Below are 25,130 nucleotides of genomic sequence, written 5' to 3' on the forward strand. Positions count from 1 at the left end.
CACATCCGTTGAGTTTCTTTTTTTTTATAATTTTTAGTTTTTTAATTTATTGTATTTTAAATTAATATATAAATATTATTTAATTTTTTAAAAATTATTAATTAATTATTTATAAATTAATTTATTTTATTAAATAAAATAATTATTATTAATTTAATTTGTGTATTATTATTTAAATAATAATTAAAATATTTTTTATAAATATATTAAAACGGATGTGGCGACATCCACATTCGTTGCATTTTTCTTTTAGTTTTTAGTTTTTTTATTTTTTTATTTTGAATTAATATATAAATATTATTTAATTATTTTAAAATGATTACTTAATTATTTATAAATTAATTTTATTTTATTTAATAAAATAATTATTATTAATTTTAATTTATGTATTATTATTTAAATAATAAACAAAAAAATTTGTTATAAATATATTAAAACGGATGTGTTACATCCGTTGCATTTTTTTTAGTTTTTAGTTTTTTATTTTTTTTTATTTTTTTATTTTAAATTAATATATAAATATTATTTAATTATTTTAAAATTATTACTTAATTATTTATAAATTTATTTTATTTTATTTAATAAAATAATTATTATTAATTTTAATTTATGTATTATTACTTAAATAATGATTAAAAAATTTGTTATAAATCTACTAAACCGATGTGACGACCGTTGAATTAGTTTTTTTTTTTAGTTTTTAGTTTTTTAATTTTTTAATTTTAAATTAATATATAAATATTATTTAATTTTTTTAAAATTATTATTTAATTATTTATAAATTAATTTTATTTTATTTAATAAAACAATTATTATTAATTTAATTTATATATTATTATTTAAATAATAAATAAAATACTTTTTAAAATTTTATTAAACGGATATGGCTCATCCGTTGAAGTTTTTCTTTTTTTAAAATAAAAATAATAAATTAAAATATAAAATATGTAAACGGATGTCAACATCCGTTCATGAATGTCAACATCCGTTGAAGGTGAAAGAGATGTTGACATTCGTTTTATAGAAGAACAAATTAAGTATGAGGAGGTGCAGAAAGCGATGATTGTGGAGTGAGCAACTCTCGAAACATTACTCACACGAGAGTTACTCCCTCCACCACTACACAGTGCTCCCTGCACCTCTCCGTTCCTTTTCTACCCTTGAGTAATATTTAAACGGATATGAATATGCGTTGAAGGACAAACGGATGTTGACTTCGGATTGAAGGACAAACGGATGTTGACATCCGATTGAAGGACAAACGTATGTTGACATCCGTTTAAGCCCCCAAACCGAATGAATCAATTGAGAAAAATATAAACCAAAATTCCAGGCTTGTCACGTGTGAACTCATAGCCCCAACTGGCGGGCATTCTCAGTTACCACCAGTACTATCAGTTGCCGCCTCCGCAACCTCCTCCATTGTTGGCGGTGATATCACTACCACCTAGCGCGGTTGTCCCGCCGGTGCACCATGGGCATCCGCCATACGTGGCTCAGCATCAACAACAAGCGGTGTTCGGTTCTTACGGCGCTCCTCAACCCTCCACAAAAGAGGTTTGCACCCTCTTCATCGCTGGCCTTCCAGAAGATGTAAAGCCCTGCAGAATCTACAATCTTTTTCGCGAATTCCCCTACTACGAGTCTTCACATCTCTGGACTCTTAGCAATTCGTCTTAGGTTGATTTCAATTTTAATTTCTTGGGTATCTTTATTTATGAATTTATGTGAATTGTTTCACTGATGTGGTTTTCGTGTCTTGGCAGCCTTTTGCTTTTATTGTGTTCACAAGTCAGCAGTCAACAATCATGACAATGCATGCTCTGAATGTGAGGATCTCATCATAACATTAATTTTTTGTTACTTGTTTTGCAGGGCATGGTGTTTGATCTTGGGTAAAAAAAGTAAATAAATATAGTTAAAGTAAAAAAAGGGTACTTTTGAATTTAAAAAAAAATTGGGAAGGTTTAGAAAGGTGTAGGAAGGATTTGGTGGTGGTGGAGGGAGCAACTGCCTACTCAGAGAGTCTACCAATACAATACGGCAGGCCCATTTAAACAAGCCCAGTGTCTTTTAACTGAAAAAAAAAATTAAGTACTCAGTTCTTTTTTTCTACTTGGGAAGAAACGAAACAGAAAATCAGAATCTGAGTTCTTCAAACCCAAACCCTAACATTACAACAAAAAAACCAATGTATCGATTTTTCTCTTGCATTCGCCATGGCCGTGGATCTTCCCTCGTATCTCTCCTTGCATCAAAACCTGCGTTTCCATTCGATGCCGCTATGCGACCTCGCCGCTTAACTCAAAACGACGGTACTCTTCGAATCTCTCTGCTTTCACTTTCATCGTTGTTGAAATGGAGAAACGGATCTACTCATATTTCGTTTTGGTTCTCGACTGAGGAAATGGAAAATTGTAGGGATTTTTACATTCGTAATTTGACAGCGTATTTTGGATGTGTGGATGGGTAGAGATTAGAGACCGTGTTGACTGTTTTCGAACGGAAAATAATATTATGGAAAAGGGAATGTTCAATTTTTGTCCTGACTTGCGTTGTTTGGTTTGTGCGAAATTGGTGAATGAAGCTGTTACTTTGTTATGGAGTTCACTTTGGTGGAGTTTTTAATCATGCTTAGAAGTTCGTCAGTTTTAGGTTCACATTGTGTTTTTTGTGTGTGATAATAGCATGAGATACGATGTTGGATTTGTACACGAGTGCTTTGCTCGTGGTTTCGTATTGTATGCCTAACAAAGGTTTTGGAAAACGGTTTTTGACCCCGTGATTTTGGCAACCATATTGTTTTTAAGTCTTTGCAACCATATTTGCGGCCATATTTGTCTGTAACTTTTGGAAAAATCAATGATCCGAACGAAAATTCAAGAGTCACTGTAATTTAAAACCTGGTGCGGAACTTGGACCGGTCTTTTTCCATAGCTGTTTGTAGAATCTCATTTTTCTTATGTCTGGAGGAGTTAATTTTTTGTAATGCCAAGAGAGATAGACTCATTTCTATTATTCTTATATGGAGGAGTGAAAATTTAAGCTTCCATTGTTGTGGAAAAATGACTGTGCCCTTCTTTTTAAAGATTTTGACGAGGTCTTCAAGCTATTAGAGATGATGATGATCTTGCGTTCTTCATGTTGAATAACTTGAGACCATATATGTTTTTCTCATTATGATTATTTTTGGATGCCTACATTTAAGGGGATTTATCTTCAGTTTTTTTAGTACTTATTTCCTTTTATTTGGTTTGAAATATGGGTGGTGCGGTAGTGACTGATTACTTGTTTATTTGAATTTTCTTGACATTTAGCGTCTGGTTCTCTTGTAACTGCAGGACATGTTAGGGGATTTTCAAGTTCAAATTTTGATTGGAGGAGGCTTCAAAGTAGCCAGAATGTGAATGCAGAGGGGAATGCTCGTCCAGACATGCAGAATTTAGAAAACCGAAAACCCAGAAACTGGAATAATGGGAACCAGAATGTGAATGCAGATCGCGCTTATCCAAATTTTATGCAAAATAGAGAGAACGTGAATAGCATAATGTGGAATAATCTGGGCCAGAATGTGAATGCAGGGGGGAATGCTCGTCCAGACATGCAGAATTTAGAAAACCTAAAACCCAGAAACTGGAATAATGGGAACCAGAATGTGAATGCAGATGCCAACGCTTATCCAAATTTTATGCAAAATAGAGAGAACGTGAATAGCATAATGTGGAATAATCTGGGCCAGAATGTGAAAGCAAATGCAGACGCCCCTCCCGATTTTATGCAAGATAAAGAGAACATAAACCTCGAAAGCAAGAATGATGTTGGGACTGGCTGGAATTCTAGGCCAATGGACTTTGTAAGAGGAATTTTAGATGCAGATGATTTTAGGAGAGGTGGTTCCTTTCAGTATCAGTATGAGCAGGATGCTGATCATGTTCATATAAAGATGTTACGTAATAATACCTTTGTGACTGTAACAGATTCTAAAGGAAATGTAAAACTTAGTGGCTCTGCTGGTTCATTGAAAGACCTGAAATCAGGGCAAAAGCTTTCTAGGTATGCCGCCGAGGCAACTGCGGAAGTTGTGGGCCGGAGGTCTAGGGCTTTGGGATTGAAATCTGTGGTCATGAAAGTGAATGGATTTACCCATTTTAGAAGAAAAAGGCAAGCGATACTGAGCTGGAAGGAGGGCTTTACTTCTGATTCTCGAGGCGGTAGAAATCCAATTGTATTCATTGAAGATACCACTAGAAAACCCCATAATGGCTGCAGATTACCAAAGAAACGACGTATTTAGGTGTTTGGTATTGAGGTGGGTGGAGAAACATTATTTTACTTGGATAGAGACACTTTAGGTGCTGTTTTGGGCACATGATGATACTTATCTTGACCACATTACTTGTAGACTATCCGTCTCCTTCCTCCTGTACAATTTTGAAGATTAAATAATCAGAACTTTCTGTAACAGTATTTAATACTGATTGTTGATTTCTGTCACTGTCGACCAGCCTTTTATAAATTGAATGAATATGAAAGTCAGCGATTATTAATGTTCTGGCGTTTAAAAAATGCTTTATTCTATACAAGGGATCATTGCTCTGTAGCATGGTTGTAGATTTGTATTTCGCACCATTGATTTGACAGTTTGAAGAGCTATTAAATGGGTATGATGATTGTTCTTGGATCTGAAGTCTTGTAGAAGGCAAGATTTGCAGAGTGACACACACCCCCTTAATTAAACCTTTAAAGTTGTTGCTGTTGATAAATGAATCGACTGATATTTTACATGTTAACTATAAATTACTCATTCTCAATTAGTTGAAATGAATTAATTAGTTTCATTGTTAGATTCTCTAATAAGGTCATTGATAAAAATATTATAGGTATAATGCACTATAAATAAAGGCTTTCCTTCTAGCTCAAGGACTATATATTTTGGATAAATACAATCTTTTAAGAAATTGCTTTCACATGATTGTATACTGTCACTCGCAGCTGAAGATAAAAACGAAACTGACACTCGCAGCCGACTTCAACAAAATTATTGCAAAGATACAAATCAAAATAGACTTTAAAAGGAATCTTCACAACATAAGCCACGTTCGATCATCATAATTTTACTTCTTCAAAAGAAGAGGTCCAACATTATCACCAGTGGCTTTGTTATGCTTAACATGGCTTCCATCACATAGAGGAAAAGTCCCTGATCTCCAACATCTGCACCAAAGCACTCAGTAAGATGAAGATTTTTGGGATGTAAACACCATGTAAAATTAACACAACTTTTAGTATTAGTAACAAAGCACCAATATAGAGCTTGTTTCTGTACACATGAGTTTGAACTGGACTACGTTCTTTCTAATGTAAGAATGATATTTTATAATTTGATATGTAAGAAAAGGTCTATTCAGCAGTTGGAGAATCGTATCCTGTTTTGTGTCATTCATAGTTCTGAAGCCACAGTTGTTGCTTAAAAGAAGCCATATGAATATTCAGTGAATGATTCTGTTTTTCTTTCATGCTTCAGCAAGGAACGTATATTTCATATCAAGGTATGATCAATATTTCTTCTGGTATCTATATGCTACATTGTGAGTTTTTGTGAAAAGAATTAAAGCGAAATTGATAAGATATAAGGTAATAGGATAGAAGGAAGAGGAAATGAGAGGACAGTTAGGAGGGAAGAGTTGTTTGACAATTAGTTAGTGGGAAGGGGAAGAGAGAATTTATAATTAGGGTGTGTGTTATATACAGGGGGCATTATGGATTTTTGTATTCATTTGAGTATAGACAGGAACATTTGTCTCGTGGAGGGGATTAGGCTCCCGTATAGTGTTGTATGTGTACTTTGTTGAATAGAAATATAGAAACTCATTCTTTTTACAGTTTGATTCTTGATTTTTACAGTTTGATTCTTGATTGTGAGTGTGTGAGTGATTGTTTTAGATAGGTTTCATACCCAGAAACGTATCAGAAATCATCACCATTTTACATTTTGCCTGATAGAGCACAGTTTTAAACAACAAATCGTAGAAATTAGAAAATAATTCCATTCAACATGCATCACACTCTATTTTCATAATCTGAATAATAATAATGATATATGCACCCTTTTCTATTGCTTTCTCGATCCTTTCTGCTTAACCAAAAATGGCGCAGAAAAGTATGATACAATGTTAGAACTAACCAGAAAGCAAGAGCTTCATAAAGTGAAGCTTACCTGCAATAAGCAGTGACGGGCTTAGAGAGTTCAGTGACCACAACAGAATCCACCACCTTCTCTTCACTCTTCCTGATATCAGGGTTTATACCCACAGCCTCAGCTTTCACCAACACTACACGCCTTGGTTTCCCACCACCACCAACACCAAAAGAACAACCCTTGAAATGGGTACTAACAACCCCTTTTGGGGTAATCCCATTGAACAAACTTACACCAACCTGGCTTAGAACAGACTCCATTCAAAAGGGTCTCTCTTTCTCTTTCTCTCTTTCTGTGTTTATCAGTTTATTTTCCTTTCCTTGGCTTCACAACTATCTTGCGATGTAACCTAGTGGATGAGATAAGAGAAAGAGGATCGAATCTGGTGACACGTGTTCCTGAACTTGTGGACGCCACACTCCTGTGTTCTAGAACACGTAGCACTTTGAATGGACACAAATACACATATTCTTGTCACACTTCTTTTCTTGTGAAGAAAAATCATGAATGAACATGTGACCACTCGACCACATAGAGAAACAAAAAGCAAAAGTGACATTGTTAAATTACCAAAACAGTAAAATAGGTAGTTAACGAAGAAGACAAGAATTAAAATGTCCTAATCGTCAGTCATAAATTGTCATCAATGCACCGCAATACGTAGCTCTCAACAAAAATAACACTGCAAGTGCTGAACATGCCATGTGACATTTGAAACTTATTTTCTTGTGAGGTTTCAAAATCTTTGTATGAAAATCATCAGAACTTAAGAACTTAACAATAAACATACATTGATAAAGTAAAAATAGTGGTTAAATTCTTTCATCTTGTATTGGGTTACTACTGTTTTGCTATGACTTTTAGGCCAATTTGAAGTGGAACATTGTCAATATTATCGGCAAATCCTTGATTTTGAAGTTTAATATTTAGTTCACGTTGAATATTATGCTATTATGTAATAATTCATAATCTAGAGATGTAATAATTAATAATAATAATAATAGTACAATTTTCTTCCAAAAGCAACAGGGCACCACATTAGTTGCACCACCAAATAAAAGTGACTCAACTACCACCAAATCTTTTAAAACACAAAACGTAAAGGTTTCTTCCTTCCAACTAACTAAACTTGGAAATGAAAAAGTGAGGGGAAAGAAAATAGAAAGCTACCAAAAAAATAAAAAATAAAAACAATATTTTTAAGGTGTTTAGCTCAAAATAATAAATTATAGAAACCCACCTGGAAAATTAAACTTTTTTTCATATTATACATGATAAAATATGTAAACACTGTAAAACACTTATAATTATCTTAATGGTGTGAAAATATTTATTTTTTACTAAAATAACAAATATAAAAAATTTAGATATTTATTCGCGTAAAAGATTAATGAAATTACGCAAAACCCCAATAAAGGAAAAAACGAGCGAAGTTGCATTGACGCATTCACAATAACAACAATACCAACCACGATAATGCAAATGGAACTAACGAGAAGTGTACCAAGCTTCTTCTGAAAACAGAGAAAACCGTTTTCCCACTCTGCATTCATTCGCTTCCTTTCATCATTTCCTTCTCCTTGTGCCCACTTCTGCGCGAAACCCTTTTTTTGGCCCGACCCGACCCGAAGTTTCGCCACCGGAACGACAATGACGACGGCGACTCTCGGCCCGAAGGAGCGGCGGGCTTTTGGGCTCTGGTGCTGCGTTATGTGCCTCGCGATCTGCGCTAGGGTTTGCAGCGCGGCCAGATCGGACAAGGAAACGCGCGAGAGGTTCTACGGAAACATAGCCAATTTGACGTCACCCGAATCCAACAACACCTTGGCCAAGATGTTCGATCGCGTTCTCGAGAAGGAGTTTTCTGAGAATGACCAACCAGAAGGTTTTGTTTTCCCATTTTCTAAACAAAATGTAATTTTGCGGTGTAGTTTAAAGTTCCGTTTCTTTTTTTAATTTGTTTGTTTTGTTGGGGAGGAAGTAACTCGGTGTTTGTGTTAGAGAACAGAACATGCTACTTGCTGGAGAGTCTTAAAGACAAATACGAACTGTAGTGTATGTGTAGTCTTATTATAGCTTGGAAGAAAGAGAACCTTGGCCCAGGAGGCCAAAGTTGTGGGATGAATACACGAGATGATTCTTTTATTAAGCGAAATTGCATAAATAGACTTTTGTTCTAAAAAGAATCCCGGCTAGTCCTGTAATGCTTGACCTAGTGTAATGGAGGGAGGATCACATCTACAGTGCGCAGGATATTTCAGAGGGTGGTGTGGATGGTGCCATTCTCATTTGTCAGGGGAAGGTGATGCTTTTCGTGCTTTAACCACAAGTGAGAAGGTTCTAGGTTTTCTTTATTCTGGTGGACTTGGGTCCCCCAGGGGATTTTGAGGTAGTCTGGTGGTAAGCGTTAAACTGAGGCGTGTTATCTTGTCTGGTTGTCTAGGGTTGGTTGGAATGCAATTTGGGATTGGCAAGTGTACTTGGGTATTTTGCTCGATCGGCTGGATAGTCTGGTTCGCTAGCTGGGTAGTTGTAAAGTAGTGAACGGGTTGCTAGAAGTAAATATGGAGCATTATAACCTTCTAGGTAGATTTATGGTTGACGGGGTTCTAGGCTTGGAGCTTCTTATGGAAGAGGTGAGTGAGCATGTGCAGTGGAGATTGGTGTTGGGGGGGATTTACTCAGACAATTCACCTCCTTCTCGATCTTCACCGTTCTGGCATTTCTGGGCTGGGTGTTTGTATTCTTTTCATCGTGAGATTATAAGTAGGTGGGGTAAAGTGAAACTGCATATCAACTGGTTTGCTTTCCCTCTTGTTCTTTGTTGCCCAATGATGGTGGAGTGATGGGGTGTTATAATTCTCGCTGTTGCACAATGAGTACTTATAGCATCTATATATTCTGAATCGATGACAAGGTTTGAAGGAAAACAGTATTGTTCTATGTTTGTGAAATTAGCAGTAAATCATGGTGTGGGGGTTGAACTGTTCTTGTCAAGAGATGTGTTTGGGGTTCATGTTGAGAGATGCATAAAAAATCTCATTTTCCCCCTCAGTACCTCATGCTTAGTCTAAAGCTAAAACCTTGTTTGAAAAAAATAAAAAATGGATGCTTCATGTACATTAAAATGTTTTTAGTGGGTGCATTAGTACTGGTATGGAATTGATAAGATCTGCATTTATTCTTATAAGCTTTAACACTGCATAACAATTGCTATACTGCTACAATTTATCTGTCTTTTTTGTGGTTTTATTATGGATGTCAGCATGGATGATTTGTTATTGATTAAATATAGTGTAAATGATGCTGTATTGTAATTTATTTTTCAGATTTTGCTTGTGAAATGAAATACTAGATTCAGCTGTCACAAATCAATTTATAGATCTGAAGCTCATTGAGTTTTTTTAGTAGGTTGTCTGCTATTCTCACTGTTTTTTTCATCTTTAACAGAATCTGACAAAAGCAGCTTCAATAGCAGTGTAGCAGATCAGCAGGTAGGTCCTATACTCTAGGTCTCAATAGTTGTGTTGAATTGGATTATTCAGCTGATAACAAGTTGATGTTTCATTGTGTGTGTATAAAATGAGTAGGACTAAATGTACATCAAATTCAGTTTCAAACATTGCTTGAGAAGTTACATGACATGAGTCTATATATCTGTTATCCCACTCTTCTTTTTAATGTAAAGATGAGTTTTGAGCATCTGGTCTTCTTTTTGCAGGCTGTATTGGAGACTGTAGCTAAAATTACTCATGAGAAATCAAAGAGAAATGATACACATGAGGGAAAGTATGGTCTTGTCCAATGTAGTTTCTCAGTTGCATCTTATAATGAATTATTAGATGTAATCATGTAATCCCGATTGCATACACAATGACACATTATCTTTTTTAAATGATCATTTACTGTAGTGCTACGAGAGCATTTCAGTTTCAGGATGTGTTCTCACTGGAAAATGAAGATTCCGATGATGTGACAACTTTGATCGATAAAAAGGTGTGCTAAAAGGCCTTACTCCTCTGGTGTTCTTCAATATGATGTTAAACTACCTTTATTTTTGTTTCAACCTCCTTACTTGTTTATGCTATTGCATGACAGGACAATGTCTTCGTCATGTCTAACAAGAAATCCAAATATCCTGTGCTTCAAGTGGATTTGAGGTGTATATGTTATGACTTTTATCCTTGCAATTACTGCTCAGGGAATTCTTTATCAGCTTGATTGACTAATCTAAGAATAGGATTGTGTTAAGAAATTGCTTTAAGTCTAGACTAAATGTTCTGTATCTGGGCTGATTTATGTTCATAATTCAGCACTTCTGGATTATGGAATGTGTTATTTTAGTGATGTATTAGTGTTAAGAGCGAAGCTGTGTTCATTGGAAGGTATAATTGTGAAAATGTCAGATGAGTCTTCCTGCAATACCCCTTTTTGTTCTTTTCTCTTTCTTCATGTGAAAAAGTAATTGGGTTTAGGTTTTTTTTTTCTTGCGCAAGGCTTTTTCACCAAATACTTTCAAGTTATTTTTGTGTGCTCAAAATACAGTTGCCAGGTATCAATGGCTTTTAGAGTGAAGGATAACTTACTTTCCAATGAGTATCCAATTTTTTTTCAACAAGATTATAGTTATGAAGTTTTTATAATATTAGATTGTGATCCTTTGTGTTTTGTAGTTCTTGAAATTTGTGGTTTCGTCAGTTTGTTCTATTATGAGACTTTGTCAACCTTTGAACAACTGCACGCTTATGCAGGCTAATATCAGATTTGGTGGTTGTAATAGTTTCAGCAGCTATTGCTGGGATTGTCTTTTCTTGTTTGGGACAACCGGTATGTGATTGTTACTATTTCTCGTTGTGACATTTAATGTCCTTTATGCAGTAGATGATTTTCATATTTAAATTATATTTTGGGGATATTAAGTAATTTATTTGACTGGAAATCTTTCTACAATGTTGGATTTCATGTATTTTTCTTAAAACATGTAGGTTATCGTGGGCTATCTTCTTGCAGGCTCACTTATTGGACCTGGCGGTTTGAAATTTATTAGTGAAATGGTGCAGGTGTGTTGTTCTAAGTGACTCAATACCATTCTTACTGGGAAAAACTCAAGTTCGACATATATTAGAAATAGTGTCAAAGTAGGGGTGGCAACTCTTCATTTACATGCAGGTTTTATGAGATTGAGTTCATTTAAATCCAAATTTCAAGATGGTGTTGGATGGGAGGAAGTGTATTAAAAAACACTTGTCTCATTGACTAAAGATAAATTCAAAGTAGAGTATATAAGTGGGGGGACAACTCTCACCTAACAAGCCAATTTTGTGAAGTTAATTTAGGCTTAAATCTAAATTCTAAGGGTTCTTGGGCAAATGTTGAGTTTCCAATCTGATCAATCTTTATAAAACTTGTGCCTCACTTATTGTAGTGGTGGTTAAAAATCACTTTTGCAGTGTACAATCTTGACCTTCAGATCTAGGTTTCTTCATATGTGCACATATCATGATCATCATAAGTTTCCACTACATTAACTTGAAACATCAACTTAAGCTGTTAATTGTTTTTATGCTTTTACTCAGTCATTTTGCACCTGATATCCTTATTTTTCTTGTCACTTTTATGCAGGTTGAGACTGTTGCACAATTTGGTGTAGTGTTTCTTCTCTTTGCTTTGGGGCTGGAATTTTCCTTGGCAAAGGTTTGTTATTCTTGTCTTGCAAAAACTTCTTTCTCACTTTTATCTAATTTCTTGCTATAACTCTATTCTTACTAAATCTCAAACCATATTTTAAGTTTGTAAAGAAATGTATTATTATCCCTTCTAAGGTTTTTTATTTGGGCTTGTGTATTACTAAAGCTTTTCTGTTTCCATTTTCTTATTTTAAACTTTTTATGCATGAAGTTAAAAGCTGTGGGGGCTGTTGCTGTTCTTGGAGGACTACTTCAAATTGTCATTTTTATGTTCATGTGTGGCATTCTTTCCATGGTATGGTGCTGACTTGTCTGATTTTTTCTTCAATGGAATTAAGGATTTACAAGTTTTTTTCAATAAATATTATTGTGCATTTGGTTTGCAGTTATTTGGAGCCTCATTGTCTGAGGGTGTTTTTGTGGGTTCCTTTCTGTCCATGTCATCAACAGCAGTAGTATGTTTTTACACCATTTCCCAGAAACATACTGTAAATATTTTGTTATCAGTGGTTTCTAGTTGATTCTAAGCATGGTTCGCTATTTTTTTTTTTACCTATTTCCAGGTGGTGAAGTTTTTGGTGGAGCGAAATAGTAGTAATGCTCTTCATGTTCAAATTACAATTGGGACTCTTATTTTTCAGGTATCTTTCTAGTTGGTGTTTTAAATGTTAAGCTCGTTAGCTTTTCATAAAGTAATATGCTCTTAAGTTAGACTTATATTGCATATCAATCTTTCCTCTACCACTTGTTATATATCAGGATTGTGCAGTGGGTTTACTATTTGCTTTGCTCCCAGTTTTGGGTGGTAACAGTGGCCTTTTGCAAGGAATAATGTCAATGGGGAGACTGTAAGTCTTTCCATCTACACTTTCTCACTCTGATTTCACTGTTCTTTTTCATAAACTCCCTTTTTGCTTAGTGATCACTAACAACTTCAGTCAGTGCAAGCCAATTGGACTGCGTAGTGTTGCTAAATCTACACCTTTCTACTTTAATATATACTGCATGCAATTACCTTCCTGAAGTTGTTATCCAAATTAATGTAAGCAAGCTCCAAGATCTTACAATTTAGGAATATGGCTTGTAGTCATTTTTTGAGCTTAATTACATGAATATTACCAAGATATATTGGAATTTGTCTTCTAAACTAGATAAACATAACAACGGGAGACCATAGTTTGTGGTTGAACTGTAACTTTCTGTGGGTAGACTTCTGGAAACAGAGTGCTGGTATGATGCATCATGATTTTTTATTTTTGTAAAGAGAGTGACCACAAAAATTCAGTTTTATTGAAATATAGGTTTTCTTTCTGGGGAGGTGCAATTGACCTTAAATTCAGCATACCGTCATCGGGATAGGATCTAATTATCTAACCACTTTGAATTTCAGGCTGCTAGTGTTGTCTTTGTACATCACTGCTACATCCATATTGTCATGGTCATTTGTTCCTCGGTTTCTTAAACTTATGATGCGGCTATCATCTCAGGTTAGGCTATAACATTTTTATTTGCTATTGCCTTGCTAGCACTATTAGCAACTCATGAATTATTTTTCTGCTCTCCAGACTAATGAACTTTATCAGCTTGCTGCTGTTGCTTTCTGCTTGTTATCTGCATGGGTAAGAAAAACAAATGCTGATTGCTGTTACTGATTCCTTATCATTTTGTTGCTTCTTTTATCCATAAGTTGTGCACTCTTTTTGAAACAGATGTATGCTAGACTGCAATGCCATGCATGTTATTTTTGGAATGAAGAATATTTTTTATGCATGTACGGATTCCTGGATGGGGGTCCAGGCTTCCTTCTTAAAAAAGGGATTTAGACCCATTATGCAGCCTATTAGTTAAACATTAGCAATGATGATGTACATTTTGCTAAATTTTTATAATATCTTTCCAGTGCAGTGATAAGCTAGGCCTTAGTCTTGAGCTGGGTTCATTTATGGCTGGTGTTATGATTTCCACAACAGACTTCGGTCAACATACTTTGGACCAGGTACTACTCATGCTGATAACTTCTGACTTGTGTCAGACTTATTTTGCTTTGCATACATGAAGTACTTTCTAATAATTATTCATATTCTTTAGTCTTAGATACGTTTATCTTTGGATCACTTGGGCTGCACTTCACATAGTCTATTATTGTATCATCTTTTGTCTTGCAAATACCATGTGTTACAAGGATTGGTTTTTTCTATTATCCCAATTTTGGAACACTGGGCATGCCTCTTCCAAAATGTTTTGGGATGTTTCTTTTCTCCCACACTTCTAGGTGCTCAGTTTCACTTTTGTGTTTTTTTGTACTCAGCTCATGTTATTTTTAAGGGAGCTGATATCTTTAATATGGGACACATCAGGCAGCCTTATTGCTTTTGTACTTTGTTTTCCCCACCCTTTGTATATAGACTTTGAAAGATTCGTTTAACCTCCTAGTTGTACTTCTTTTTCTCACTTTTCTGTTTCCTATGAAAATACATACAAATGATGTATTTGGGGATAATTTACTGCTTTTGAATTATGAACTATTCTCAGTTATTGATTAAATTAGAAGTTCTCTTTTGTAGGTGGAACCAATTCGTAACCTATTTGCAGCTCTCTTTCTCTCGAGTATTGGAATGCTTATACACGTGCAATTCCTTTGGAACCATGTGGATATCCTGCTGGCATCTGTTATTCTGGTTGTAGTCGTTAAAACTGCTGTTGTTGCTATAGTCACCAAGGCCTTTGGTTATAGCCTTAAGACGGCATTTATTGTAAGTCAATAAGTCAGCTTGTTGGATGATATATTGATTAACTATAGACAGTTTCTTATGTCACGTTGAATGGCTGTTTAGGTTGGTATCTCGCTTGCCCAAATAGGTGAATTTGCTTTTGTCCTCCTGAGTCGTGCTTCAAATCTTCACCTTGTTGAGGTTTTTGCTCTCTCTCTCTCTCTCCCCCCTCTTTAGTGGTATTGTTTGACAATAATGTCAGATGATTTTCCCACCCCTTCTGTGAGAAATTTTGAACTGAACAGATGTTAGCTATTGACCTTGCACGTATGGAGACATAGTATGTTACATCTGATCTACAATGTTAATTATGAAACAAATAAAGATGAATGGGCATGGATACGGCATTCTGATTTTTGACAATAGTTAAAATGTTTTAGAATTTGAGTGAAGAAGCCTCCGACTTTGGAAATGAACATCCTACGTCGGAACCATAGAAGAGGGATCCAAATAAATGGGAAAACGTTGGGTCAAGTCAAGGTGTGGAGTTAACCCATGATTTCTTGTTATTGTTCAATGGAGACATTTTTCATCTAGTGGCGTATCATTAAAGAATGTATCCTGGACTTTTTTATGTACCTTGCCAATTTGCAAAGGATAGTTTCCAATTAGTGAGTTAGTTCATGGAATAAGTAAGCAGACAAGCAAAGGTTTGGTGTAATCTAAATGTCAAACCTAAAATGCAACTACAGAAAAATGGGGGAAACGTAAATGATGGTTTTCTGTTTGCTAAGTAGATAGATAATGCAAGGAACATCAACATAAAGAGTAGGGATGGCAAATGAACCTGTCTCTTCGGGTATTATCTGAACTTGTACCAATTTTGATAGAGAATCCCCTTATTGATTGGCTATGGGTATGGGTAATACTCAATTTTTTAAATTAGGTATGGGGAGGGGATGGATTATGTACATATATACCCGTCCGCATACCCGTTTCCATACTAGTCCATGTTTTAAATTACTAAAACACTTTTAATTTATTAGGTTGTTTAAAAAAGAAAACCTTATATGAACTCTTTTTTAGTCAATTTCGTAACTTATTTTTAAGGCACACATTTGATATTTTTATTTTATGTTTTTACTTTTTGTAAAAGAATTATTTAATTAATATTCAAAATAGTTTAGGGTCGAGGACAAGTGCAGGGATGGGTATACCCGTGCTCCATCAATAGAGATGGAGATGGGTCAAAAATCTCATACCTGTTGACTATGGTATAATTTTTTACTGTGAAGATGGAAATGGGACTGTCAATCCTACACCTGCCATGCCTCATTGTCGTCCCTAATAAAGAGGGTTTGTCATTGGTGTACTTCTCTCAATGGCTGCAAATAGAAATAAAATCTGCTGGTTTTAAAAATAATGGATTTCACGTGGGAAAGAGAGGAGTAAACTATATATTGTGTGATATGTAAGTGCTAGTAACACACTCTTGACATTATCTTTTCAACACACTTAAAATGTATATTGAAAATGGAGTGCTGCCTACTAAATAATTAACAGAACTCTCATTTTCTGGAACTTGTTTGGATATCACATCACCCAATAACAAGGTATTAAGAGTATGATTTTAGCATTTCTCTATAGGAAAGTTCGCTATAGTTCCAGTGCATTACGTAAATTGCCTAACACAAATATTCTTTTTGTGGGCCAAAAGTATTAGTGAAATCTCTCCCCAAGGTTCATCCCAAGTTACACTGAAAAAATACCTCGGGTTTTCCACTGTTCTACGATCAACCCAAAAAATTTACAGTTTAATTGAAAAAATTAGTTACACCTCCATGATACCTTTACTTGATTGTTTCCATTGATTTATGTAATTTCCCTCTGTTCTATCCTTATCTCTTGCTGACCACTGATTATAATATTTTAGGGGAAAATGTATCTTCTTCTTCTAGGGACAACGGCTCTCAGTCTGGTAATTTCATTCACCTAGCTGTGTCATACGTTCCTTCCTTTGAATTATTTAAACTTATCGTTGATTAAATACAGGTTACAACTCCACTTTTGTTTAAATTGATACCTGCTGTCATGAATCTCGGTGTTCTCATGCACTGGTTCCCCTCTGAAAGTACAACACAAATTGAGGTGTCTCTCTTTATTTCTCCCTTTTTGATGGCCTCGTATATATGATCAGATAACTGTTTTCTCTCATAAACAAATAGGGTGCTTCAGAAACCTTATTTGCGCTGGTTATAAAAGTGATACTACATTTTGAATTTGCATCGAATCATCACTTTACCATTCATCATTGACTGCAATTTTTTTTAGTGGGTTTATGATTCTAAATCAAATAAAGCTTTTTTGGGGGTCAACATTACTAGTTCAATATGATATTTGTCAATCACAGATCATATCACTAACTTGAAGGGTTAAAATCCTTCTACATATGATTCATAGTTACTGTAAGTTGATTGGGGATGAATGCTTTACTAGATATTTCCTACCATTTGCTTCCTATTGTGTGCTTTCGTGACATAATTTTTTTTCTTCTGAAGGTCACATATTATGCTATTACTTTCAAGACAAACACTCTTTATCGTAACTACTGGCATATTCCTGCTAGATTTTTTTTTCTCTTAGCTTTTTTAGTTCGGTGTTATTCCACTTCAAGAATAAGGCTACACTATTTTCTTGAATGCCATATTTCATCATGATATACATTATCTCTATTTTCTATTAAATTCAGTATCCTTGGCTCCATCTTTACATCAATAATGGAAAACCAAGGATTCTCTGCACGTCCTAAAGATCATAGATGGTATAACAAACAACATGACCTGTCCTTTATTCTTATAATAACAGGGGAAAGTATCTGTGAATGAAGCAAGCAGAATGTTATGAGTCTTCGAGTTTCCATGGCATAGAGTCAATTAGTATATTGGAGGCAATTATCTACTTTTTGGTGGCTAGAGAAAACAGGATTTCCTTACTCTGTTTCTGTTGCAAGTCCATGGTGATCTTCACATGAAACAGTCAGCATATTCAGTTCTTCCATTGATAGTTAATGGAAGATCTTGTGTATATAGGCATATGATTTTTTGTATTCATTGAGCAATGTATATAGGGAATTGTAGGCCATTCTGATTGCTTACGCTAATCCTATCACATCATACGCTGGTTTCCTTTAGTTGCTATAAAATTAGAAAAGAATTCACGCTGTAACTTTTTAAAGATTGATTCCACCAACACTCTTCTGTAACACGTAAGGAGCATTTAATGAAGATCTCGATCAATAAATATACCAGAACTATGAATTTATGATCTTCAATTACTTTCTGAACGTAAATATGAAAAATGCTTATGTTTGATGGACGAAAAATTAAATAAATTTTAATTAATTCGAAGTTATTTGATGTCTTGTTCAAATCCGGGTAGCATCTCCTATGTAATTAAGAGAAATTTAGAAAATCAAGTTATTTTTAATATAAATAAAGTAAATGTTAATAAATAATTATATTTTTAATCAGTGTAAAAGCACATATTTTTTATTTACGAGTGTACACAGACAGGATCATGATCGATAAATTTGAAATTATGATATATAATATTAATTGAGATTTATTTTTAATTAAAATTCATTCAATTAAGAAGATAAAGGGTGTACAAAATAACTTTAATTTTAATTTTGTTTGGATTTTGTTGTAATTGAAGCTTTATTTACTAATAAATTAAATTAGTGTTACAGTCGAAAAGAAAGATGAACTTTAATCACATTTTTTAATTGGGTGGACTAACAACATAAAGTATATTTTATTTACATTTTAATTAGATTTTCATTTTATTTGAACTGAATTTATAAATTTACATTAACTTTTAATTAGATCTACATTTTACTTGAAATTAATTCATTCATTCAAAAAGGTGAATAAGTGATATAACACACAATTTAGAAAAAAAAAATAATGACCATTCATATTACTTTTTTATTTTGTTTAATGATTCTAAGAATTGTACTTTGTCATGACCATGAGTAAAATTTGAATTAAAAAGATGCAAAATTGTAAAATCTTATAATTATACGAGTTAAATATGAATTATAATTATAATGATAATAAATGTACTAATTAGGTGTATAGATGGAAAGGTTTTGAAAATTAAGGGACTGATTCACCATTAGATAATGACGAGTGTCTGAATATAAAATCATAATTGTTCTAGAAATGAAACAGGAATAAATGTACAAATTGGATAATCTTGAGACTCTATATGTACAATTGGAAAGTTTTTGAGAACCAAAAGTAAGGGCTAAAATATATCATATAATATTAAAGGGTTAAATATGTTTTTAGTTCCTAAACTATTGGTCATTTCTGGTTTTCATCCCTGTTTCAAAGTAAGGTAAAATTTGGTCCTTATTCTTTTCGAAACGTTCGTGTTAGTCTTCGAAAACTCAACACTGTTTAAAAATTTGGTCCTCATTTAGCAACAAATGAGGACTAAAACCAAAATTCCGAGGACTAAAACGAATGTTTCGAAAAGAGGACCAAATTGTACCTTACTTTGAAAGAGGGATGAAAATCAGAAACAGCCAATAGTTTAGGGACTAAAAACATATTTAACCCAATATTAAATTATCTGAGCTGGTGTGAAATGATTTCTTATGAGTTGGTGTAAATTTATAAAAAGTATATTCGCACTTAAGTGTAAGTTTGAGGAATACAAGGGGAGTGCAAATGAGATGTTACTATCATATCATACTTTCTTTCTTTATTTCATGATTTTGGGGAGTTGGCCCCATTATGAACCACCACCGCCAGACGTGCGCCGCAGACGGCGGGTCACTGGCTAATATCGCGCCGGCAGAATCCCCTGCTGATTCTCATTCCAACTGTCTTTTCTTTTTCTTTTTCTTTTCTTTTCTATAAAGTTGAAATTGTTGTGTTGCTATTCGTATTCATGAATTTAGCCCATCACTTTTCACGTCATTAAATTTTAGATTCCACTATGTTATGTAAGTTTATTAACCATTTCACTGAATAATTTTTCTTCTGTCGTAAAGTAATTGTTACTTTTTGGTGGTTAAAATACAACAATATGATCATAAAATAATCAGGTAATTTAAAACTTATTCAACAATTCATATACAACATTATATAAACTGATAATGATAAATGATATACAATATATTATCATAATAATAATAATATAATAGTGGTTATATATATTGATAACAGGAATTAATAATTATGTCTCTTTTAGGTCCTTTTAACTGGATTTGTGTTGTCGCGTACCAGCAGTGTTGTATATTAACAAATTGTTAGTTATTTGTTTCTAGTGTCTTTCTAGTTTTGTTTAAAATTGTTTGGATGTTACTTATAAAAGGTACTTCGATCATAAGATCAATACATTATTGTTCGGAATCAATGCATATTATGTGTATTTTATTATAAAGTTATATCTCAAACCTTTATATATAGTATAGGTTTTTATTTTTTCGTCGTCCTAATCATGACTCGATATGATTTTATGATTGATTAGATGTTGTTTAATCTGATTATGTTGTCACATCACTCAACCATGTTGTTCTTATCATACTATAACTTCGTCCGATCATGTTGTTTTGATTATGTTTTAACTTTGCTCGAACATGTTGTTTTAACTGTGCTCTAATCTCGCTTGACTATATTATGACCCTACTGTAATCAAACAATCTAGAGTGAAAGATTATAGGAGTTCTATCCACAAGTAATTAATCGTGAAGTTCGGTCTTAAAAATTCAAAAAAAAAGTTAATTTGAAGAAAATTAGCATAAAGAAGCTCGACTTGAAAGAATTAAGCTATAAAGACATTTAATAAAGTATCTATGATATAAATATGATATAAAAATGAGAATGAATGGTGGTGTTTATAATGATAGTAAATACATCTAAAGTAGGTAACATCACTTATCCCACAAGATTTTTTCACTTACTAAATATTTGTACTTTTGCTATAATGATTGTTGTTGTTTCACCAGGACATTTGTTTAAAAAATAAATATAAATATAATAAGAAATAAAAGAGAGAGTAAACGTATTAATTTTATCACTTTATTTTTATAATCTTTTATAGTATCAACAATATAAAATCATATAATTTTTAAAATGTGAAAATTCTTAGAAAAACAATTACAGTTTATAAAGTATATGTACTTTGGATATTTTTATGAGATTATTTATTTTATACAATTTTGCAATACTATTATTCTGTGAAAATATAATTTCTTTGTTAAAAAAATTATAAACCCTATCACGAGAGAACAACTATTCTATCATGCTGTTTTTCACCATGTACACCATTTTTTAATATGAAATAATACACATCAATAACAAATAAATCAAATTATGTTGATATATCAATTTTTTTTTACAGCATAACCACCAACAGGACTATAAGATTTCATACATGGAACTGACCTTTCTTTAATTCGTCATCTAATTAAATTAATTCGTTTAGAAACGAACTTAGCACAATTAATTTATTGCAATAATGAATAAATAAGTATAGAAGTTACAATTTTTTAAGGATTTGATTCGAATTTTATAATGATTAATTAGGTACTAAATTAAAATAGACAATGGAAAATCATAAGAAACTAAATCATAAAAAAATGCGCGTGTTGTTTTATAAAACTAATTTATTATTTAGATGTTTATTGTATCGAAGTAAATGGAACTTTAATACTAATGTTTAATGCATCAAATGAAACTATTTAGGAAAAAAAAATTATAAAGCAGATGAATTATAAGGATTATGTTTATTTACTTTTCAATTTAAAAATTAAATTATATCAAAGTTTAAAATAAAAAATAAATTTCAATTTGGAATCAATATTTAAAAATTAAAATCATGTTTAACTTTATTTACATATTCATGTGGTTTATCATATTAACAAGGAACAAAATTTATAAAAAAATAAAAAAAATAGAAAGAAAGCAACACTTGTGAAGTATATTTTAAATTGAGGAATGTCAGACCAATTTTTATATTTAGTATGAATGATTTTAAAAAATAAATTAAAATGTGTTTAATATGTATATATAGAGAGAGTTTTAATAATTTAGATTCATTTATTAAAATTTATCATTCCCTTAAACTTATTCTTTTAATGTTTTTTACTTTCTCTAAACAAATTGAAATTGTTCTCATATTTTCTCTTGGTTGTAATTTTAAAATAGAAAATATTAGGATCATCTAAACAATTCATTTTTTTAGTGAGCATTTATTTTCACATTTCTACTCTATTTTTTCCTTTTTATAATTTGTGTGCGTAAGTTTTTATATTTAAGTGAGATATGAGCTAAATAGTTGAATTTCTACCCTCATGATGATTATAATTATATGTTTTCATAATTTGAATTAAGATATTTATGAATAAGATAGGATTTTTTATTTATATATTTTTGTGACGAACACTAATAAGGTGAGTTAAGAAGAAATATATTTTTTTTGTATTTAAATTTTTGAATTTGAATTGAAAGTTGAGTTATATATATGTTTTTAATCTCTAAACATTAACATAAAATTAGAATTCATTGTTGTTTCAAGATATAATTTGATCTTTAAACTTTAAAAATAAATAGATATAGTCATTATAGTCTTACTGCATGAAATTCTTTTGATATATTAAACAATGTGTCAAGGTGATTTTCGATTTGTTTACACTATTTTTAGTAAATATCATGTTATTTTTTTAGCAAATATTTTTTTCTAATGTCTCCACATTTTTTTACTTATTTTCATAATATGTGCTGTATAAGTTTTATATATTTATGTGAGATGTGAGCTAAATACATTAATTTCTACCAATCTATCATGATTATAGTAATATGTTATTTTATTATGAATTAAGATATTTACGAGTAAGATAGAATTTTTTTTACAAGCCTTAACTTGAAAATAAGGAGAAATATCTTTTTATTCATTTGAATATTGATTTGTGTTTAAATTATTAGAATTGAATGGAATGTGATGTTAAATATGTTTTTACTCTTTAAACTTAAACCTAAAATTAGAATTTATGTTTATCTCAAACTTTGATGTTTTCAAATTTTAAAAATAAATAGATATAATTATTTTAATCTAACTTCATGATTTTTTTTTGTGTTAAAGGATGTTTAAAGTTGGCGTATGAACTGTTTATATGATTTAACACATTTTATTTTAAATGTTAGTTTGAAACATTGTTTAACACATAAAAAGAAATTAATGTTATTGGATTAAAATTAGTTATTTTAAAAATTTGAAAATCAAAATGTATGAAATTTGAAACATAAATGAATTCCAATTTTAGATACAAATTTAGAGACAAAAACATATTTAATATTTGAAAGTGTGAAGATGATGTGAGATTAAAAATTGGGACATGATATCATTGAGTTTGGAATAATCATTTTAAGTTAAATTAATGATATCTAAGCTTTGAAGCATTAATGTGGTGTTGGGTTTTAGTTTAAACTTGTTACGTTAAAAACAATTGAATGGGTAGAAATTGATTTTGGGTAAGATATTTTGCAAGTTTGAATTACTACATAATTTTCATATTTGATAATTTTTTATTCGAAAGAAAATGAGACAAAGAAAGTAGGTCACTTGTAATTGTTTTCTTGTACAAGCAAAGGAAGGGGTGATCGCTTATATGAAAGCAAAGTTGAGAACTATCTTCATTTTTTATATACTTTCGATCAATCAACTGTTTTTGTGATGAATTTATTTGTATTTAGGATTGTATTCAAATGACGTCGGCCAAGTAGGGGTCCGACATCTAAGATCTTATTATTACACAAACCGTGCACTCGGAAAAGTTATACGCACTGTTCATCATCTTCCTCATCGCAATTTCTCTCTGCGGTATTACATTTTCAGGTGTATTTTCTCTCTTATTCACCGTTTAAACTTAGTTTTACTCGGATTAAGTTACTCTTTGATGGATTCTCTTCCATTTGAATTGATTAAAATGTGTTTTCGTTGCGTTTTTATGCAGTTTTGCGCATGTTCTTGGGCGGCGATTTTGAGCATTTTTAGGCTGCAATTTCTTCAGTTCTTGAATGGTGCACTCCTCCATTTCCCTCCACTGCGTTTTTAATTTGTTAAGAAGGTTAACTTTCTTGTTGAAAACATTTTGTGTATGCATGTTATTGGCTTTTGAATATGCATGTGATTGGGTTGTTAGTTAAAACATATGATGAAGTTTGTTGTGTTATTATGATTGGCATGTTAGATTATAAGTATCAAATCATTGAGTGAAACTTAATTCTCGTTTGAAATTTAAAACAAACGATTAATCTTTTAATCATTTGTATTAAATTTTGAATTGTCCGATTGGACAATTTGGGAAAATTATTTTTCATAATTTGCTATAACATGTACGTTGGAGTTTATGGATAAAATTGATAAAACTTCGGTTCAGATAATTTGTGTTATTCTCCGGATGCATATTTGATTGTGGTCATCCTTGACTACTCTCATTTTGTGTATTTCGGAGACCAATACGAAATGTTGTCGAAATCTTATCAAATTTATCATGTTAGACTTCTTTGCACGTGTCTTAGCAAATTATGAAAAATATTTTTTCTGAATGGGTAGGGCCTAACCTTGTGAGAGTTCAAAAATTAAAACTGATGAAGTATGTTACGAACATAGTATGGATTGAAGCTGGATGAATGAACGTCGCATCAGTGAAGAATATGAAAAGGGTGTCTTGGAGTTCTTGCAATATGTTGAACAAAATGCAAAGTTTGTGAACATGACATATTTTTGTCCTTGTGTTCGTTGTCTTAATCAAATACTCCAAGACTTAGGCAATATGCGTGACCATCTATTCATGTTCGTCATAATGAGAACTTATACCGTTTGGACTTGGCATGGTGAAGTACTAGACCAGCCTACCACGTCACGAGGAATGGATTATGTGGAAGAATGGTTGAGTGATCATTTAGAGGACATGATATGTGATGTTGGTGAAGATAATTTTGGAAGAGCTAATTTGTATGATTCTCTTATAAATGATTCAGAGCAACCGTTGTACCCAAGATGCTCGAACTTTAAACGTCTGTCTGCAATTTTGAAGTTGTTTAGTTTAAAAGCAAGGAATGGATGGATCGACAAATGTTTCACAGAGTTGTTGGAGGAGATGCTTCCAAAAAATAATACTCTACCTATTCGTAATTACGAGGCAAAGAAAATTTTATGTCCAATGGGTCTCGAATATCAAAAGATACATGTTTGTCCTAATGATTGTGTTTTGTACACAAAAGAGTTTGTTTCACTAAAGTATTGTCCAACATGTGGTTTATCACAGTTTAAAAAGAAAAATGACATAAACACTAGTGATGAAGGTAATGATGGTGCACCTACTAAGGTGATGTGGTATTTGCCTATAATACCTAGGTTGAAACGTATGTTTTCTGTTAAAGAAGATGCAAAGAACCTTAAATGGTACATTGCCGGAAGAAAGTGTGATAATCTTCTTCGACACTCAGCTGATTCACC

The 25,130-nt window shown here is 32.5% G+C and overlaps 3 protein-coding genes across 3 annotated transcripts; 2 read left to right on the forward strand and 1 right to left on the reverse strand.

Moving 5' to 3' along the window:
• Nucleotides 1-2,120: 2,120 nt before the first annotated feature.
• Nucleotides 2,121-4,494, forward strand: LOC148199728 (uncharacterized). The gene is made up of 2 exons (XM_088111734.1): nt 2,121-2,315; nt 3,342-4,494. Exons 1-2 carry the CDS (start codon nt 2,192-2,194, stop codon nt 4,292-4,294), a joined length of 1,077 nt encoding a protein of 358 aa, XP_087967860.1. The 5' UTR covers nt 2,121-2,191; the 3' UTR covers nt 4,295-4,494.
• A 389-nt stretch (nt 4,495-4,883) lies between these two features.
• NEET (2 iron, 2 sulfur cluster binding protein) lies at nt 4,884-6,528 on the reverse strand. Its single transcript, XM_047325819.2, has 2 exons — nt 6,218-6,528; nt 4,884-5,214 (listed from the first exon to the last, which is right to left on the reverse strand). Exons 1-2 carry the CDS (start codon nt 6,457-6,459, stop codon nt 5,115-5,117), a joined length of 342 nt encoding a protein of 113 aa, XP_047181775.2. The 5' UTR covers nt 6,460-6,528; the 3' UTR covers nt 4,884-5,114.
• Nucleotides 6,529-7,750: 1,222 nt separating this feature from the next.
• LOC124848170 (K(+) efflux antiporter 5-like) lies at nt 7,751-17,897 on the forward strand. Its single transcript, XM_088112556.1, has 20 exons — nt 7,751-8,084; nt 9,650-9,693; nt 9,921-9,988; nt 10,111-10,195; nt 10,298-10,359; nt 10,951-11,026; nt 11,185-11,259; nt 11,822-11,893; nt 12,098-12,181; nt 12,273-12,341; nt 12,450-12,527; nt 12,646-12,734; nt 13,277-13,373; nt 13,452-13,505; nt 13,787-13,882; nt 14,451-14,639; nt 14,721-14,798; nt 16,531-16,575; nt 16,650-16,745; nt 17,463-17,897. The coding sequence occupies exons 1-20, from the start codon at nt 7,850-7,852 to the stop codon at nt 17,499-17,501; spliced, it is 1,731 nt and encodes a 576-aa protein (XP_087968682.1). The 5' UTR covers nt 7,751-7,849; the 3' UTR covers nt 17,502-17,897.
• The last annotated feature ends 7,233 nt before the right edge of the window (nt 17,898-25,130 follow it).

Source organism: Vigna umbellata, chromosome 4 (assembly GCF_029865625.1).
Source record: "Vigna umbellata cultivar VRB3 chromosome 4, Vumbellata_1.0, whole genome shotgun sequence".
NCBI classification, from domain to species: domain Eukaryota; kingdom Viridiplantae; phylum Streptophyta; class Magnoliopsida; order Fabales; family Fabaceae; genus Vigna; species Vigna umbellata.